This window comes from Mandrillus leucophaeus, unplaced genomic scaffold (assembly GCF_000951045.1).
Source record: "Mandrillus leucophaeus isolate KB7577 unplaced genomic scaffold, Mleu.le_1.0 Scaffold139, whole genome shotgun sequence".
NCBI classification, from domain to species: domain Eukaryota; kingdom Metazoa; phylum Chordata; class Mammalia; order Primates; family Cercopithecidae; genus Mandrillus; species Mandrillus leucophaeus.
In genome coordinates this window covers 374827-391814 of record NW_012101354.1, presented here as the reverse complement: position 1 = coordinate 391814, position 16988 = coordinate 374827, and the positions used below count along the sequence as shown (strand labels likewise).

Here is a 16988-nt window from a genome sequence, read left to right as displayed (position 1 = left end):
TGCCTTGATGATTTTATACACACAAGAGATGAACAATGAGGAATATGCTTAGATGTACTGGGAAAGAGATGGGTCTGTGGCATTGTCACAAGGGTACACATATACTGAGAGTGAATGCTGAAGGATTGATCCCCATCGGTGGTGACCTCAGGTGAGACCATGGCGCCTGTGTTTCAGCAAAGCCTGGGCAATTGGAACACAGGGCTCCTAAGATTCCATGACACCCCCACCTTCTAATTCTGTTATTGCAACTGCAGACCGTTACCTGGCACGCTAGCTGCTACCTCCCTCACTCTTGTCAGAGTCTGAGCTACAGGCAGTGCCTTCAGCTCTGAGCTCATCAAACCTTGTTTTCGCAGTTAAGGACTCTAAAGTGCTGTGGGGAGTGATCACGTTTTTCTCAACAGTAAGTTAAGAAGTTCAGTTACTGACATCTCTCAGTCCTGATTATACCTATTTGATTTCACCAGTTTTTAACCCATCATGTGTTTGCGTTTCTTCTCCCCAGTCCCTGGCTCCACCTCTTCTGCCACAAACGTCAGCATGGTTCTATCTGCTGGCCCTTGGTCCAGTGAGAAGGCAGAGATGAACATTCTAGAAATCAACGAGAAACTGCGACCCCAGCTGGCAGAGAAGAAACAGCAGTTCAAAAACATGAAAGAGAAATTTCTTGTAACTCAAGTGGCCTGCTTCCTAGCCAGCCGGCAGAACAAATACAGTAAGATCTATAGGCTCACCATCACGAAAGTGATGAATGACGTCCTGTCTTCTCTCTGAGAAACTAAATGCTCTCTCTATCAAAAATAATTTCTTCCTTCCCGTACTTCTAGGAAAACAGAAATGGGAATTTTAACATTTTGTTAAGGTTGGAAGACAGAGGTACCAAATTATTTAGCAACTTTCCATGTTTGCAGTCAGGTGGCGGTGGGACTAGAGTTCAAATCCCAGTTATTGATTTCTGACACCTGTACAGCACCACCTGTTTTCTCAGCAAGAGGCTAAATCATGTTACTAGAATCCTCTCTGTACCATAAAAGATTCTGCAGACATACTTGTCTGTTGGTCTAGTCTGTTGGTCTAAATGTCTGGGACTCATGAACTTCCATTCAGTTCAAGTCTCTGTTGAGGCCCAATAGGCAAAGCTCTGTTCTGGGGACCCTGGGGGAAACGTGGTGTTAGTACACAGTACCCCTGCTGAGGAGCTTAAAGAGAACTCTGCTCCTAATGGAACCTGTGGTATCTATAAGTGACAGCATCAAGAGGCGGGAGTACCCTGGTGAGAGGGAAGTCCTGCTTCCTGGGGCACTGGCTCTTGTTCCTAAAGAGGAAGAAAGATGGCACCCAAGACTCTGTGAAGGTAGCAGTGTGTAGAACAGGGACCCTGGGCCAGTGTCCTGGGCTCCATCCAAGTTGCTTGTCTTCTCTATTCCTCAGCTTCTTCATCCATCCATAGGGTACTATAATAATACCTACCTCTATAAGTTGCTGCAATGAATTACATGACCTGTTTCTTGTAGACCTCCTGTAACAGTTGTTGGCACAGAGTAAGCACTATTAGTTCTTCATTCTACTGTTTCTAACTTAACAGAAACTTGATTAGTATTTGGGCATATTTCCTTCGTGGCTTTATGGTCTTATGCTTCATATTTTATGCAATTTATCCAGATAGTATTTTTAAAATCTTTGACATAGTTGTGCTTGAAATTCCCAGTAAAAGGGAAACCATCAGTCCCATAGTCCTAGGGGCCTTCCCGACTCTACGGAAAATCACTTCATGGCCCAGCGCAGTGTTTACAGGAGAGGCTGAAGGCTTGGGAAAGTGGCCCAGGATTCAGAGTCAGACCTCAGGGGCTGTGAATTCTGACTCCACTTCATTGTGGCTGAATCATCTTGTCAACTTAGTTGGTGTGCCCTTGAGTTTCTCTCTCTTCATCTCTAAATTTTGGAGGATCAGATGCCAGAAAGTGGGGAGACCGAAGAGTAAAGTTGTGGAAATCCCTGCCTAGAGCCGGGTACTGGGGACAGTTTTGTCCTTGGGATGGACCTGCCTCCTGCCTTGTAGGCAGTGACCACAGCAGCATGTCCAGCCTTCCACTGAGGCAGGCGTGTCTGTCTTTTCTCAGAGTATGAAGAATGCAAAGACCTCATACAATCTATGCTGAGGGATGAGCTTCAGGTCAAGGAGGAGAAGCTTGTAGAGCAGCTTGGGCAAGCTGAGGAGCTCAGGTGAGGGGGCCCTGTGGGGGCAGGCAGGTGGGCAGGTGTGTAAATCTCTGAAGGACAGCAGCTCGGCGGGGAGAAGTAAGAGCTAAGCTGGGCCAGGGGAAGGGCAGGAATTGCCATGGCAGGCTCATGACACACAAATATTTATCAGAGAACAGGATAATAATAAGTTATGGGTTGCAGTTTTTTCTCAGAACCTTGTTTTCTCTTTTTCAAACAAGTAACTGTTGAGGTGAAACTTGCATAACACGAAATTAACCAAAGGAGTGGAACAACCCAGCAGCATTCAGTATACTCAAAATGGTGCGCCATCACCACCCCACTTACCCTTAGTCAGAATCACCTCCTGACTGACTGCGGCGTCTCATTCTTTCACTCAATCAACGTTGCTTTCTCGACCCTGTCATTCTTTTCTTCTTTTGTCTTTTCAATTTGCCCCATCTGCACCCAGCCTCATTTCTGTACATGGCTTTGTATCTATCGCCGCGAGATGCACTATGTGTATTTTCACATGGAAATGTCCGTGGCCAGGGTGAGGAACTGAAAGGATGTCTTTTTGAAACTGATTTAGAAAGACCTACTTTTGTTTACAAAAGAGAAAGATGAATGCAGCATTGTCGAGGATCTTTCAGTTGCACTCTGATATAGAGCAAACCTGTAAAAAAATTTTTTTCTCTTGGTCACAGGCATTTCCCCAAACATGTGTTGACCTTCTGCTTGGAGGTCTCCTTGGGGACATTGTCTCAGAAATCTCTGTTGCAGTATTAGAACTGATCACTCATCCCTTTCCACTACTAAATTTTCTCTACTGTGTCACCTTAGGCAATATAAAGTCCTGGTTCACTCTCAGTCACGAGAGCTGGCCCGGTTAAGGGAGAAGTTACAGGAAGGGAGAGATGCCTCCCGCTCATTGAATCAGCATCTCCAGGCCCTCCTCACTTCGGATGAGCCTGACAACTCCCAGGGGCAGGATCTCCGAGAGCAGCTGGCTGAGGGCTGCAGGCTAACAGAGAACCTCATCCACAAACTCAGCGCAGGTAAGGTGGCCACAGGCCCCGAAGACCCAAAACTCCAGGCTTATGAGAGACTCCAGACCTCCAGACCTCCACAATGACAGTTGTATTGGTGGTGTTTTTTTCCACTAAACATATGTGGCCATGACATGACCAGGACTTCCTGGGTAAGAACAGAGCTGGGAAACCCATGGGGTTGGAGGTCACAGTATTGCAAATATCCCTCCTTCCTTGATGGAAGGTGGTCTTTGGAACAAGAGGCAGTATCTGTCTAGTTTTAAAGGACAGGAAGGAGGCTGTGATGGGAAGGCACTTGTTAGAGTGAAAAGAGCTCTGGACTAAGAATGAAGGTTCCCAGGCTCTATCTTCAGCAATGTCCTTAGTAACTGTTGGTGAATGATTGATTTATCCTCCCTGGGTTTCTCTCCATCTGCAAAGGCAGGCAAATTGTCTCTTGCAAGGGCCTGAAGCATCCAAATGTGGGAACACTTACAACTGCTTTTCAAAATGAGATGAAGCCCCTTGCCATGTGGTGTTGGAGAAGGCACTTGATGTGGGGGCATTTGGTGGTAGGAAGGGCTTCAGACTGGAGCACTCCCCATGCAGAGAATGTCCCTGAATAACACAGCAGAAGCCACTTGGAGGGCCGGTGAAGTCCCCTGATGTATAGAAGATTGTGGGACAAGTTTGTTTGTCCTCTCCTAAGAGAAAGAATTAGGTTCTAAATGTGAATTGTGACAGGACACCAAGCCTGTGCCTGGGAATCAGATCTGTGACGGGATGGGGGAGACAGCTGCCAAAGTCCAGAGACAGGCTGCACAAGCCTCCAGTGATATGGGGAGCAAAAGGTGTTTTCAATATTTGGCCACATCTCGATGGTGGCCCTCCAGATCAGAAATGCATTGCCTGATGGATCAGGAAACGACGCCAGGGCATTTTGTTAAAGATAAAACATGAGAGCTTTCAGTTGAACGGTGACCCATGCCTAGATGTTCATGTCTCTGTGCACATTGGGTTGAGTGTGCTTATAGAGTGTGAAGTGGGAACTATCTGAATGAACACTTCTGTATTTACAGAAAATGATGAAGATAACGATGAAGATGTTAAAGTTGAGGAGGCTGAGAAAGTACGGGAATCATGCGCCCCCAGGTAACACTGAATAATCACGAGCAATAATTGTTGCGGGAAGTCAGGGACCCTGGACGGAGGGACTGGCTGAAGCCGTGGCAGAAGAACATAAATTGTGAAGATTTCATGGACATTATCCCTTCCCCAGTCAATACTCTTGTGATTTCCTATGCCTGTCTTGTCTTTAATCTCTTAATCCCATCATCTTCGTAAGCTCAGGACCCTGTGATGATTGCATTAACTGCACATATTGTTTGTAGAGCATGTGTATTTGAACAATATGAAATCTGGACACCTTAAGAATAGGATAACAGCGATTTTTAGGGAACAAGGGAGATAACTTCAAAGTTTGACTGTCTGTGGGCCAGGTGGAACAGAGCCATATTTCTCTTATTACCAAAAACAGGTAAGATAAATATTGCTGAATTCTTTCCCCAGTAAGGAATATCAATAATTAACAGCCCTGGGAAAAGAATGCATTCCCAGAGGAGGCCTCTGAATGGCTGCTCTGCCAGTGTCTGCCTTTATGCAGATGTAGATAGGGATGAAACACGCCCTAGTCTCCTGCAGCGCCCTCAGGCTTGCTAGGATTAGGAAATTCCAGCCTGACAAATTCTAGTCAGACTGGTTCTCTGCTCTTGAACCTTGTTTGTCAATGACAATGCGTGCACAGCTGGACATGGAAGTTCATTAGTGATTCTAGTTTCGCCCTGACCTTGTGATCTCGCCCTGACCTCCTGCCTTGTGATCTTTTGTCACCCTTGAAGCATGTGATCTCTGTGACCCACACCCTATTCATACACTCCCTCCCTTTTGAAAATTGCTAATAAAAACTTGCTGGTTTTACAGCTCATGGGGCATCACAGAACCTGCTGACATCTGATGTCTCCCCCGGACACCCAGCTTTAAAATTTCTCTCTTTTGTACTCTTTCCCTTTATTTCTCAGACCAGCCTATGCTTAGGGAAATAGAAAAGAACCCACGTTGACTATCGGGGGTGGGTTCCCCCGGTAAATAATGGATGGTAAAATATGAAAAAGGTCTAGGAGGCACACCCTCTCTGGCAACTACAATGGGCCAAAAGCCTGCATTCCCCTGGCCACAGTATGTTGAATTCAACCCAGCTTAGACACAGGATGTGGCAGCTGTTATGGTTCTCTGCATGTGCTGAGTGTCATGCCTGTACCATACAGGGATAATTGAGTCTCTATCCTTCTCAGCTCCTATCTGCCCAGTACAATGAACACCAACTACTGTCTTCCTCTTTGGCTCCCATAGCAGCCATGCTCTGTTGCAGAGAGTGGAGGAGTGCCTGTTCCCTCTTAAAGGGAACCTCCTGTTTGCTTTCTGGGACCACTCTCTTATGCCTCCTGTCAAAACTAGCTAGGACTCCCTGGAGTCCAATCCCTCTCTATTTAATCTTCTGTCATGTCTGTGTCACCTGGCTCATCAGGGAGGTACAGAAGGCTGAAGAGAAGGAATTCCCGGAGGACTTACTGGAGGAATGTGCTCTCACCTGTTCAAATAGCCACGGCCCTTCTGACTCCAGCCAGCCTCACAGGAAAACCAAAATCACATTTGAGGAAGACCAAGTTGACTCTGCGCTGGTTGTAGACAGTGAACCTTCTCATGATGAAGGGGAGGAAGCTCTAAACATTCTCCCAGGTAGCCTCTGTATTCTTTGTCCCTGGTACCTCTGTTTAGGCTGAGGAAGATCAACTCTGAAGATAGGCTCTATACACACAAATTGGTTTGAATCAAAAACTAGGATGGGATACTAAATACATTTATCAGGGAATTTTCCTCTCCTGCTCCACCCATGTCATGCCTCTGTCTCCCTGGGCCCAGTATCAAGTTACTGAGTGACAAACTCATACTCACCTGAGTGCAGGAGGTGTGAAGGAAGTACCTGTCAGGCCTCCCAGTTTTGATTCAGTATCTCTCATCACGTGTAATTATTCATCTGTCCCTAAACAATGTCCATGGAGTTTCTATTCCTTTTTAAGGAAACTGGCAGCCTTTCCTTTGTATTTGGAGATATTGTTCCCCAGGTTTCAGTGTTCTCAGCTTCAGTCTTGATTTCCTTTAAGTTAACTTGCTTAGCTGCACAGTCACCTTGAAACCTGGACGGAAACATTTCTTCTTTACCTTGCTGATATGTTTCCATAAAGTAAGGCTGGGCCCTGGTTCTCCACCCCATCAATGGCTGATGTGATGTTTCTTTGTAGCATCGCAGATTCTTTTTCTTTTTTTTTTCTTTGAGACGGAGTCCCACTGTGTCGCCCAGGCTGGAGCGGAGTGGCATGATCTTGGCTTACTGCAACCTCAGCCTGCTGCATTCAAGTAATTCTCCTGCCTCAGCCTCCTGAGTAGCTGGGACCACAAGTGTTCACCACCACACCTGTGCCCACTCTCAAGACATTGGACCCAGGCAGATGTGACAAATTCACACAATTGTGATTTTGACTCATGGATTTGTAGATTTCCTCCTTCATTCTAGTTTCAGTGTCTAAAATCCTTGCAACCAGGAACAAGCTGGGTATTTGATGAGACAGGGCTGAATACTGCAGTTTTTCTCCTAGAAATTGTTTGGGGCATTTGCTTTAAATTGATTGGAAAAATATTGCATAACCCTTTGCACAAATTTGGGACACATGATATTGGGATAACGATGTACCAGAATAGGAATACTTCACCCATAGGCTCAGGGAGGAAAACAAAGGAATCTCTGTCAGGACAGACCCTCAGGCCTCATAAAGTATATCTGTCACAGTGTCCTGTTCTCATGCCAAGGAGACTGATATTCCTGTCTTAGGATTGGACAGTGGATTGTTACATGAATAGGGGAATCATCTTAATGTGTCTGTCCCTGTCTGACTAATTGCAGAAACTGAAAAGGATCAAGAAGAGGAAGAAGATCAAGACTCACCATGCCCCAGGTAACTTTGAGTAATTGTGGACATTTAACTTACTGTTGACATCTGGAGATGCCAGATCCAGGGAAAACAGAACATACCTGTTCATTCATTCAGCCAACCATGAAATAGCCATATTAGCAATGTTAAGATTATCAATGTGGAATAATTATTAAGCAGGATTATTAGTTAAAATTAATATTACTGGTGAATATTAATGAAGTGGCCTCTTTTCATTTTACACCTGTATTTGTTTCTCTTGTTAATTCCTTCAAAATTATACTAATCTTTATTCAGTTGACTTGGTTGAACCGATCAATCACATTTTCTGCAGTTTCCTTTTCACTTTAAGTCTTTTTGGCTTAAAGTGAACTCGAGATGCTCATCTGATATCTGCCTCTTTCCCTTTATATTTGCAAATATTTGGGAGCAGGAATATAAATACAAACAATGTATATCATGCTAAAATTTTGAGAACAAGAGATGTTGAGGTCACAGTAACTCTATCAGTCTACGAAGACACAGGGGCCTGTTGCGTGTGCCATGTCACAGCTCTTTGGTACAGGGATCATTCCGTCTCCTTTCTTTCCAGCTCACTGTCTACCCAGGACACTGAGCACCTGCTGCTCTCTCTCCTGCTGGAGATAGAGAAGGATTGTTCTCTCTCTGAGGGGACTATCCTTTGCTTCCTCTGGCCCCTCCTCTCAGACTCTCTGTAGAACTAGCTGGGCACTGTGGTTTCTCTTCCCTTTGATGTTTATCTTCTGTGTTCTTCACCTACCAGGCTGAGCCCGGAGCTGCCAGAGGTGGAAGAGCAGGACCCCCCGCAGGACTGTCTGGATGAAATTTACTTGACTCCTTCCCTTCCCCATGACCTCTCTGATTGCCAGCAGCCTTACAGCAGCACGTTGTGCTCATTGGAGGATCAGCTTGCCTGCTCTGCTCTCGATGTAGCCTGTGAGTACTCCAGCCTGAAGGTCACAAAGCTCCACTGTTCTCCCAGGCAGCCTCTATATATTCTGTTTCCTGTAACTTGTGCAGGTGAGATGGATCATCTCTGCAACCAGGCCCTGTAAATTCAGAGTGTTTTGAATCTGGTTCTTGGATCCAGTTTTAAGCTTAGACATTCAATGGGTGGAATCCCTTTCTCTTGTGGCAGGTGATTCCTCTGTCACCCTACCCCTTCTCACAAGAGCAGGCTGTAGGTATCAAAACAGGCCAGAGAGGGGAATGATGAGGGATCACTGCATACTCTCAGCCACAACAGCTCAACTGGAGAATTTTATATAACAGACTTCATTCCTTAAGATAGGGCATCTCTCTTTTCAGACATTATGTTGAACAGTGCCCTTTTCATCACATATCCTGAACAGCACCCTTCTCTCTGGCCATCCACCTGTGCCAGCAGTTTTCTCCCATTATTTTGGAGGGCTGTTTCATGATTCCTATGTTTCAAGCCAGATTTCTCTACTACCTCCTCTGAGGTGGCTTCCCTCCACTGAAGCAGTTAGCATCCCTTCCTCCGTGCATGGCCATGGCTTGCATCCTCTGTAGAGCCCCGGTGGTTTCTTTTACGTGTGGGTTTGTGGTTTCAATCATGTGTCGTCTCAGTGCTATGTTCTCATGTAAATCATCAACAGCTAGTGTCCCTGGTCAGGTGCTGGCTTAACTGATGAGCAAAGCACAGTGGTTCTCATCCCCATGATCTCCGGCAAACCCTTCCTGTGAGCAAGTGCCCCTTGAGGTCGCTGTTTCATAGGGTGTGTAAGAAAAAAAACAATTTTCTTTTCTTCTCATTCATTCTGTTTTTTTTTTGTACCATTATTCTGGGAATTTCATGTGGATTGTTAGTTTTACCCATCAAAACTCCTGTAGAAAGAGCAAGTAACTCTGTAGTGTCCCCCATCTGAATATTTTGTCATGAGAGTAGTGACTGAAACTTTTGTCCTCCATTCTATTTTGGTCAGTAAACACCTTTCCTGCTGGAACCATCCTCTTTCGTGTTTTTCATTTCCCCTTGAGTTTCAAATAAGCAAAGGCTTTTGTAGGATCACAGCAATTTATTTATTTATTTGAGATGGGGTTTCGCTCTTTTTTCTTTTTTTTTTTTTAATTATACTTTAAGTTTTAGGGTACATGTGCACAACGTGCGGGTTTGTTACATATGTATACATGTGCCGTGTTGGTGTGCTGTACCTGTTAATTCATTATTTACATTAGCTATATCTCCTAATGCTATCCCTCCCCCTTCTCCCCACCCCACGACAGCGGGGTTTCACTCTTGTTGCCCAGGCTGGAGTGCAGTGGCACAATCTTGGCTAGCTGCAATCTCCACCTCCTGGGTTCAAGTGATTCTTCTGCCTCAGCCTCCCAAGTAGCTGGGATTACAGGCACCTGCCAGCATGCCAGGCTAATTTTTTTTGTATTTTTTTAGTACAGATGGGTTTTCATCATGTTGGCCAGGCTTATCTTGAACTCTTGACCTCATGTGATCCACCCACCTCAGCCTCCCAAAGTGCTGGGATTACAGGTGTGAGCCACCGCAGCCGGCCCACAGCAATTCATAAAATGAAATAAAATACACATCGCCCTTGCACCTGTTATATGCCTTGCCCCTGGCCAAGCAAGCTCTGTCCTTGCTATAAACCATTCAGTGCTCATGGGGCACTCGCAAGTGGGTGGTGGCAGCTCCATATTAGAGCTGAGGATGCTGAGGCTCAGCAAGTTCTCTTTGCTCACCCAGGATGCCCCGACTAGTCACAGTGAGAACATGGGCCCCATGTCTGCGTGACTCCATGGTGCAATTGCTGTCATTTCTCTACAGTGGGATCTCTCAGAGACTCAGCTAGGATGATTGCTCAAGCATTTTCCCTTTGTAGCAAATTTGTTGGAAATAATTTCAAGCTGAAACACAAAATTTGCTGGTCTGGTACAAAGAACTTCTGTAGCCCCTCACGTGCGTAACCCAGTGATAAATACCTTGGTGCACTTTGTCTGTGAGCAGAACCGGTGGCTCCTCCAGTCCCTCCAGGGGGACCTACAGCTCCAGAAGGCTCTCAGGGAATGAAAGGTGCTGGTCTCTTCCCACCCTGTATCATGTGGATTTCTGCTCTTAACATGGCAGTCTTGGAGCCCTTGTAAAGTTACTGGGCTCTGTCTCAGACCCCAGCCAGGACCAGGCTCCCATGAGGAGGAAGAGAGATGCTCAGACACATGTCTCAGAAGTGAGATGCCTGTGATATGGGCCAGCTCTGCCAGGGCGTCATGAAACATAGGCCAGGAGAGGCCACATTCATCCATGCAGACAGGCTGAGATGCATGAATGCACTGTCTCAGTTATACCAGGAGGCATCTGTGTGTGGGTTCCGATGATAACCTGTGAAGAGTCTGTACTGTGCACAGCTGTGACCCCAGCAGTGGTGCTGGAGTTGATGTGCTCCACCCATGCTCTTGCTTCAGGGAAAGTCACAGTAGAATCAGCGAGAATACAACCTAAATCATAACTTGATCTCTTATTAGGACTTTTCCCCACCTGCTCAGCTAATAATATGTAGAGTACTTCAGAAGTTTGAGAACATGTTTTTCATTTTCTCCTGAAAATGCAAACAATATTCAAAGTATAATTTTAAGAAGACTTAGTATTCTGAAAAAGAGAGATAAGAGGACCTAATGAAATTAAGTAGTTATAATTAAAAACATTCCTAGACATTGATTCTAAATCACACATGCAGAGGACAAGAATGGGAAGCCTGGGTTTGACCAGCCTTCCCCAACCAGATTTGTCCTTTTGAGATGTTTCCCCAACTGCCCAATATGAACTACCATGAAGTCGCATTGAGTGTCCTGAGTGATGGTTAATGATCAGTAAACTGTGCCCTAAGCAGCTAAGGAAGCCACATGAGGCGGAGTGAAGGGCTCAGGGGCACCAAGTCCCAGAAGCTGGAAGGGACACCATGCAGGGCTGTGCCGGGGAGGAGCCAGCCTGACTCCAGGGAAGAGTCTGTATGAGGGAGTGGTGAGAGGTGATGCTGGATAGGAACATGGGGCAGAAGTTAGAAGGAGCACAAAGGCAGGGCAAGGGGGGAGAGTTGCACGGTGTGCAGTGGAGAGTTTTCAGAAGCAGAGTAGGGACATGGAAAGAATGGGACTTCTGGGCAATAAAATCGCTGAGACAATTGCTAGTGTGAAGATGGCAGAATCAGAGATAGCAGTTGGGGGCATGTATGAAGCCAGGCATCAGTAATGAGTCTGATACACTGTGCTCTCAGGAAGATGAAGGAGAACAGATACACGGAAGGCATTTTTAAGAAAGCCTAGAGAAACCTTGATGAGAATGTGGATGTGCAGAGGGGAGGAGAGAGAGGAGCCCTGCAGCAACGTGGATCAAGCCCTGCAGGCCCCGTCCCTCTGCTGAGGCAGATCTGGACTGGCGTGAGGCCACCGGAAGTCTTTCCTTAGTCCACTTTCTGAGAGTGTGATTTCCTCTTCCTGTGGAAATAGCGATAATTTTTATGAGGGGTACTGCCCGGACCCCACTGGAGGAGCGGGTAAGAGGAGGACTGTGCTCGGTGTTATCTCCCTACAGAACCACACACGCTGATCGGTAATACCTGTGGCCCCTAAGTGTCTGTGAGGGGACTGGTCCCTCTACAACATTGCTTATGGCTGTGGACACCCACTATATGGCAACAAGATGTATATGTGTGGGCAGGTGGTAAAGTAATTATAGGCAATGGAAATTCAAAATGTTTCAGAACTCTAAAAAGTTTGCCTCGTGTAGTATTTGGTCTGTTGTAGGGGGCCCCAAGCCCCTGGGGCTGTGGTCAGCTACCTGTCCTGGGCCTGTTAGGCACCAGGCGGCACAGCAGGATATGAGTGTCCGGCAAGCGAGCATTCCAGCCTGAGCTCCGCCTCCTATCAGATCAGTGGTGGCATTAGATTCTCATAGAAGCACAAACCCTATTGTGAACTGTGCATGAAAGGGATCTAGGTTGTGCGCTCCTTATGAGAATTTAATTAATGCCTGATGATCTGAGGTGGAACAGTTTCATCCCAAAATGATCCCCCTCTTTTCATGTCCACCACCCCTGGTCTGTGGAAAAATTGTCTTCCACGAAACCAGTCCCTGGGGCAAAGAAGCTTGGAGACTGCTGGTCTACAGTGTCCCAAAACCCTTTTCTATGGTTCCTTCCCAAAGCCTGGAGGCTCTGAGTCTTCCCCTGTTCTTATACTCCTGTGTGTTGAGAAAAATAGCATTTCCTATGCTCTGAAGGCTCTCCAGAACATTCTTTCTAGGCTGCAGGATGGAGATTAATAATAACAGAATAATCAGCATGGCCTTGTTAGCCAATCCAAAGCCCTCTGGGCTGAAGGGGGTTTTTCACTTCAGGGACATCCAGCCCTGGGTACCTTCCATCTCAGCATCCCTGGGCACAGACAGGAAGTGACATCACCCCATTTACATGATGTCTGTCTTTGTGGCCTGGGCCACTGGGTGGCTCACCTCAGAGGCAGGGACACCAGAGATGGGTGTTCTGGGCATGATTAACAAAGGGAAAACTGAGAGCGTTCCTACTGAAACCCCTTCTCCTTTCAGCTCCCACCCAGGCGGACTGTCCTTACGGACCTTGGAGCGGAGACTTGAGCCACCACCTGTCAGAGGTGCAGGCTTCACAGGCACAGCCAGGGCTGAGAACCCTGGTGCCCAATTGTCTGCGACTGCAGCTGGATCAACGGTTTGACTGTGGCTATGGCTTAGCCAGGCGGGGCGTTTCCTCCACCACCTGCAGCTTCACAGCCAACGCTGATCCTGGGAAGCAATGGCCCTTCCAAGGTAGGGAAGGAAAGGGGACCAGGAAGCTCTAATCCGGGTGTTGGTGATCATGGTGCTGTGAGGGGAGGAGGCCATGGGGTCTCTTCGTGCTCCCTCAGAGTCAAGTAGAAATCCACAATGTTCCAACCCAGTGGGGTGAGCAAGAGCCTGGGGTTTAGGATCAAATCTGCTCTCAGGTCCTGGGTTTAACCCTTACTCATTATTCACCTCGGCCAAGTCATTTGTGGTGTTGGCATTTACATCTCAGTTCTGTCATCTGAGAGGCCTGAAAAATAACATCTACATTCAATCATTGTTGATAGCATTAATTATGATAATTTCCAAAGGGCTAATTCAATAAAAATTACTCAATAAATCTATGAATACATGTTATCTAATTCTGTTATCTTTCTGATAAATTAGCATTTAGGACATGACTTCACATGCAGTTTCATCTGAGGAGGAGTAACTGTTAGGATCTCTACTTTCTAGGGACCCCCTTCCTGTGTTTTCTTAGAAAGTCTCTTTTGCCAGTTTTCTTCCTCTTCGTCAGCATCCCTTTTTAAGTCATTTTTCCGCTATCGAGCACTTTCAGTAACAACATATTAGGCACATTCAGTAAAAGCGCAAACCCTGGGCCTGCAAGTCAGTTGCCTGGCATATCCAGCTTCTTGCTCTGTTTCTTCCCCTCATTTTGAAATAAAGGGATAAAAGGGCAACCTTCTCATGGAAAGTGTACAAATCTGTGTCTTTTCTGAAACTCCATTTAGTTCATCATCTCCACTCACGTCCACAGTCATATCCTCAGTTTGGTTCTCACAGGGATCCACTTCTGCTCAGATTCCTTAAAACTCGGGTCGTGTTCATCCTACTCTCTGTCCTACTCAATATCTCCTCCTGGAGCCCCCGAGGCTGCCTTGTGCTCATCTGTCAGGCAATGCCCTCAACTGAGGAATAAGGAGACCCAAGTCCTCAGGAGGAGGGAGGGTCACGTGAGGTAATGAGCACCATCTGGGTCCCTGCATAAGACACACGGAAGATGCTCAGTGAGTGTCGGGGGATGCATAGTCCCTGACGTGCCCTGATAACTTCTAGTATTTAAACTGATTTCTTCCCACTGATGTCTCTTTTGCTTCTCCGTGGATTCCCAGTCAGGACTCACCCCTCTGGCTCCAACACTGTAACCTGCTGGCTTTCCCAGGAGTCCAGAGCACTAACCAGGCTCCAGGAAAGAGGACAGAGTGAATGCCTTTTGTTTCATTCTCCTTTACCTGGTGACTTCTCCCTGCTGTCTAATAGGGCATTTGTTTCTCACCATGTCTTCTCTCTCTCTTTCGTCTTATTTTTCTAAAAGTTTTTTGAATTTCAATGGACCAGATTATAGTGTTAGTGATTATAATGTTAATTCAACATCTTCCACATCCCTGTGTAATTTCTTCCAATAGATTTTTATATATAAATATATGCATTTATGTCATTTGTCATATACATTATGCATATTTGGCATGTGTTTTTAATAAAATGTATATATATGCAATATACGTATGATCATTTCATCAATATCCCACGTTTAGCCTTCCCAATTCTTTTCTCTCATATATTCATTTAACGTTGATTTTGCTTGATTTTTAGAATCTCCTCCCTCCCAAAACACAGCCTGTATCCAGTGTGACTGCCTTGCCTTTGCCTTGTCTACCTGGAAGCTACTTGTGTTTATTAATCCTAAGTTTCTTGAATATGTTTGTCAATTGGCATCACCTTTTCCTCCTGGCAATCTTGTCATTACTGGGTGATGCATGAAAAATCAACAATACAGAAAATACAAAAATGTATTCCTTGGCTTCCCTTTACCCCTTGGACTTTCTTGCCCAAGGCCACTTTCCTTCTCTGATGATCCTCTTGGGTGGAAGAGAAAGTCACAGTAAGATCATGGATGACAGTGAACGCTGTTGGGTGTGGTTTCATTTTCAGAGCTGGGTTTAGAGCTTTCCCTTGGAATGAAGAACCCTCCCCAGCTAGAAGGTGATGCTCTTGAAGGCTCAGCTGACAACACACATGGGCATCAAGTCATTGGCCACATTCATGCTGCAAGTGTCCTAAAACCAAAGATGATCAAAAGAAAACTGCTGTTCAGCAAGTGGAGACTGGCATGCAAATTCCCTGGCCTGCAAGCTTAGGGTACGAAGGTAATCACATCTATGGCTGTTAGCTGCACTCACTCCATATTTCTGTCTATGATGATGGCTCATTCTCCCGTTGCTTTTCTGTTCCCTATTTGTTCTCTCCAGCAACTGCTATCACATCTGACTGGTCTTACCTCTGTGTCTCATGGGCTGCCACCCTGCCAAGACCTTCCATTCCCATCTCCATCTGCTCTTTGCTCTCTGAACTCTGCTCTGTTCCCACTGCTACTGTCTTGGGAGTCCCTCTCGCTTCAGAGTTTTGTTGGTCTAGATATTGAGAATATTGCTAAAATGCCTTAAGGTGTAACCAGGTGTGGAATCAACTTCAGGGAATTGGGAAAATAAGTTGGGCCAAGGTTACAATCCTCACTCTCTCTTTGCTAACTTCATGTAGACTCTCTTGTTTTTCCTTTCTTTCCTGAGCCCCTTGGAAAGAATACTTATGATTATATTTCTCTTTTTTCATGTTTTATTTGTAACCAACCAAACAAGCAGCAATGAAATAATATTTCTTTGTAAAACTTTATTCCTGTCCTAGCCAAGGTGACCCAACAGCCTCTCATGACTGTTGAGACCTCCAGACTGGAGCTTTTTTTCTCCTTCCTTCCAAACGCTATTGAAAGGGCCTGAGGCTGGGCTGTAGTTCCCAGGTGGTTAATAGCAACCCATGTGGCCTTAGTTTAATCTTAGCTCTGATCCTAAGATTAAACTAAGCATCACTGATCCTGTGTTGTGAAAGGCAGAACTGGACGTAGATGTGGTCTGAGGTCCCTGCTAGTTCTCACATCCAGGATTCTTTCTGGGCCCCTCCCACTCCTCCCTTAAAAGACTAGGGCATGGTGTTGTAAGGGGGTGGGTTTCTCTGCAAAGGGTCCTCTCCTTCTGCAGTGCTCTGTTTCTGAGCATGCATGGTTGATGCTGAGCACATCCTCACTGGGAAGTGTGAAAAGCAATCACTTTGCTCCAAACAGAGCTAATCAAGAAGGAAGGTACTGATGTTACCAGTTGCTGGTGGGGTCCCTACATTCTGCACCCCAGGCTGACTGCAAGTTCTGGGGTGTTTCTTCTCACTTGTGGATGGCACCTGCCACTTCAGCCAGCCTGAGGCTTGGCCTTCAGCTAGTCCTCCCAGCAGGAGCTCAGTTTGCCCCTGGGTTATCATCACTTATCAGTCCCTCCAGACTCAACCAGACAGGATGAGACAAAGATGCTCATTTGATTTTTTTCTCCCTCTCCCCTACAGGTACCAAATACTACTTGAAAGGATGAAAAGGATGAAAAGATGTCATCAAAGTAGTTTTTTCACTTGTTAAAACAGCAAAGCAAGTTCAAGATCAAACACAACACTGCAGGGATCCTTTGCTGAGGAGTGAACTTAAGACCATGAAATGCTATTGATGATTTTAACCCACTGGGCCCCTTTGATTTGAGAAGCCACAGCCCTTCCCCCTCCAATTGTGATCAATTGTGATCAGTATCTAAGGAGACCAATGCCCAGATGGACAAACAGCATTGAGAGGCCGTAACCCTGCTTCTCTCGATTCCTATCCTGTAGAGAACAGGACTCAGGAGCTCCTGGCAGGAGACAGTGTGTCACCTAGGACTCTGCCAGTGCAGAGTATGAACAATGCCGTGTTCTTGCTGAAAATGCTTAGCCTGAGTTTCTTAGGAGGTAATCACCAGACAACTGCAGAATGTAGAACACTGAGCAGGA

General features: G+C 46.0%; 1 protein-coding gene across 1 annotated transcript; it reads left to right on the top strand.

Annotated features, from left to right (window-relative positions):
• The first annotated feature begins 483 nt into the window (after positions 1-483).
• LOC105534788 (putative neuroblastoma breakpoint family member 7) lies at positions 484-15268 on the top strand. The gene is made up of 9 exons (XM_011973656.1): positions 484-718; positions 2124-2226; positions 3046-3260; positions 4313-4385; positions 5818-6029; positions 7240-7303; positions 8064-8236; positions 12876-13112; positions 15063-15268. Exons 1-9 carry the CDS (start codon positions 484-486, stop codon positions 15266-15268), a joined length of 1518 nt encoding a protein of 505 aa, XP_011829046.1.
• Positions 15269-16988: the final 1720 nt, after the last annotated feature.

Excerpts from the sequence above, each read along its gene's own strand:
- LOC105534788 (XM_011973656.1), top strand. The coding sequence starts at position 484 with ATGTGTTTGCGTTTCTTCTCCCCAGTCCCTGGCTCCACCTCTTCTGCC. Across the intron at positions 2,227-3,045 it reads GGGCAAGCTGAGGAGCTCAG|GCAATATAAAGTCCTGGTTC; the intron begins GTGAGGGGGCCC and ends GTGTCACCTTAG. Across the intron at positions 6,030-7,239 it reads AGCTCTAAACATTCTCCCAG|GACTAATTGCAGAAACTGAA; the intron begins GTAGCCTCTGTA and ends CTGTCCCTGTCT.